The 3,020-nt window shown below is 43.2% G+C and overlaps 1 protein-coding gene across 1 annotated transcript in view; it reads left to right on the forward strand.

Annotated features, from left to right (window-relative positions):
* The first annotated feature begins 1,501 nt into the window (after window positions 1-1,501).
* Window positions 1,502-3,020, forward strand: part of LOC107493611 (uncharacterized) — a 22,920-nt gene continuing 21,401 nt past the window's right edge. Inside the window, exons 1-3 of the mRNA XM_016114681.3 lie at window positions 1,502-1,909; window positions 2,309-2,437; window positions 2,552-2,773. Of these exons, the coding sequence (XP_015970167.1) occupies window positions 1,502-1,909; window positions 2,309-2,437; window positions 2,552-2,773 (759 nt within the window). The remainder of the gene's footprint in view (window positions 1,910-2,308; window positions 2,438-2,551; window positions 2,774-3,020) is intronic.

Raw genomic sequence — 3,020 nt, forward strand, 5'->3', positions numbered from 1 at the left:
CGAAGAATGTAGTGCTATCATTCAGCACAAATTACCCCAGAAATTGAAGGATCCAGGGAGTTTTCAGATCCCCTGTGTCATAGGTGAGATCACAGTAGAGAAGGCTCTCTGTGACTTAGGAGCCAGCATCAATTTGATGTCAGTAGCCATGATGAGGAAGATGAAGATCGAGGAGGCCAAACCAACAAAAATGGCCTTACAATTGGCAGACCGATCATTCAAGTTCCCTCACGACATAGTAGAGGATTTGTTGGTGAAGGTGGGAGACTTCATATTTCTAGCCGATTTTGTAGTGTTGGACATGCAGGAGGAAGCCAAGGCCTCCATTATCCTGGGAAGACCCTTCCTGGCCACTACTGGAGCTGTTATTGATGTCCAAAAAGGTGATCTTACCTTAAGATTACACAATGAGAAGATGACATTCAATGTATTCAAGGCCATGAGTTACCCACCAGAACAATTCGGGGAATGCATGAGATCAGATGCACTTGAGGAAGAAGTGCAGGAGAGCTTCGAAGAAGAAGGACCAGAAGAGCCAGAGAGATTCATGGAAGAGGAGTATGAATCAAGTGAAGAGGTGGTAACAGCAGAAATTCATATACAAGAAGCACCAAAAGTAGAGAACCAAAAGTCAGAAGCACCTAAATTTGAGCTCAAGGCACTGCCACCTACTCTCAAATATGCATACTTAGGAGAAAATGAAAGTTACCCAGTAATCATAAGCTCATCCCTCAGCCAGAATCAAGAGGATGAACTACTCCAAGTATTGAGGAAGCACAAGGATGCCATTGGATGGACTCTTACTGACTTAAAAGGAATCAGTTCAGCCATATGCATGCATAAGATACTGCTAGAAGAGGATGCCAAACCGTCCATTCAATCTCAAAGAAGGCTGAACCCAATCATGGAAGAGGTGGTGCAGAAAGAAGTTATGAAGTTATGGCAGGGAGGGATGATCTACCCTATCTCAGACAGCCCATGGGTCAGCCCTGTACATGTTATCCCAAAGAAGGGAGGAATCACTGTAGTTCCAAATGAGAAGAACGAATTAATCCCTACAAGGACGGTCACTGGATGGCAGATGTGCATAGACTACAGAAAACTCAACGAAGCTACATGAAAAGATCATTTTCCCCTTCCATTCATGGATCAGATGTTGGAACGACTTGCAGGCCACGCATATTATTGTTTTCTTGATGGTTATTCGGGATATAACCAAATAGTGGTTGATCCTAGAGACCAAGAGAAAACCTCATTCACTTGCCCATATGGAGTGTTTGCCTACAGGCGAATGCCATTTGGGCTATATAATGCGCCTGCAACTTTCCAACGCTGCATGCTTTCTATCTTCTCAGACATGATAGAGAAATTCATCGCAGTCTTTATGGATGACTTCTCAGTTTTTGCAGATTCTTTTCCTAGCTGCCTACAGCACCTTGCCTTGGTATTGAAAAGATGCCAAGAGACCAACCTGGTCTTGAACTGGGAGAAATGTCGCTTCATGGTGACAGGAGGAATAGTCCTTGGTCATAAGGTCTCTAACCAAGCCATTGAGGTAGACAAAGCCAAAGTTGAACTTGTTGAAAAACTTCCTCCACCCAGTGATGTCAAGGCAATTAGGAGCTTTTTAGGGCATGCTGATTTTTACAGAAGGTTTATTAAAGATTTTTCAAAGATAGCCAAGCCCTTAAGCAATCTCCTTGTATCTAATACACCATTTGTCTTCGATGAAACATGCATGTTAGCTTTTGAAAACTTGAAAATGAGGTTATCATCTGCACCTATCATTTCCCCACCTGACTGGAACTTACCATTTGAACTGATGTGTGATGCATCTGATTTTGCAATAGGGGCAGTGTTAGGACAGAGGAAAGATAACTTAGTCCATGTGATATACTATGCCAGCAAGGTCCTTAATGATGCTCAAAGAAATTATACCACAACCGAAAAGGAACTGCTGGCAATAGTTTTCGCATTTGACAAGTTTAGATCGTACCTCATTGGTGCAAAAGTGATTGTTTTCACAGATCACACAGCACTTAAATATTTGTTTGCTAAGCAAGAATCAAAACCGAGACTAATAAGATGGATCTTATTGTTGCAGGAATTTGATATTGAAATCAGAGACAAGAAAGGAGTGGAGAACAAGGTAGCAGATCACCTCTCCAGAATCCCTCAGGATGAAGGTGGGGCACATGATACTCATGTGAACAAGCTCTTCCCTGATGAGCAATTGATGGTAGTTCACAAGGCTCCATGGTTTGCAGACATAGCCAACTTCAAGGCAACTGGGGCTTTACCACCAGAGATACATAAACATCAGAAAAGAAAGCTCATGAATGATGCAAAATACTTTGTCTGGGACAAGCCATATCTCTTCAAGAAGTGTTCAGATGGAGTCCTCAGAAGATGTGTTTCGGAAGAAGAAGGACGAGAGGTCCTATGGAATTGCCACAGCTCAAGTTATGGAGGCCACTTTGGAGGGGACAGAACTGCAGCAAAGGTTCTACAAAGTGGGTTCTTTTGGCCGACCCTTTTCAAGGACGCCAAGGAACTGGTAAAAAGCTGCAATGAATGCCAAAGAGCGGGAAACTTTCCTAAAAGAAATGCCATGCCACAAAATTTCATCTTAGAGCTGGAATTGTTTGATGTGTGGGGAATAGATTTCATGGGGCCGTTTCCAACTTCACATGCAAACAAGTACATCTTAGTAGCTGTGGATTATGTCTCCAAGTGGGTAGAGGCGATTGCAACTCCAACAAATGATAACAAGGTGGTTATGAACTTCCTCAGGAAGAATATCTTTAGCCGGTTTGGAGTCCCAAGAGCCCTCATCAGTGATGGAGGGAGCCTGGTGCGCGAAATTGTGAACAATACTTTTTTCACAACTCTCATAATCCCCGGTAATGGCTCCAAAAACGTGGTAGCTCAATACCATGGCATTACACAACTTCGCACAACTAACCAGCAAGTGCACTGGGTCGTCCAAGTAATAAACCTTACGCGAGTAAGGGTCGATC

Source organism: Arachis duranensis, chromosome 3 (assembly GCF_000817695.3).
Source record: "Arachis duranensis cultivar V14167 chromosome 3, aradu.V14167.gnm2.J7QH, whole genome shotgun sequence".
Classification (NCBI taxonomy): Eukaryota; Viridiplantae; Streptophyta; class Magnoliopsida; order Fabales; family Fabaceae; genus Arachis; species Arachis duranensis.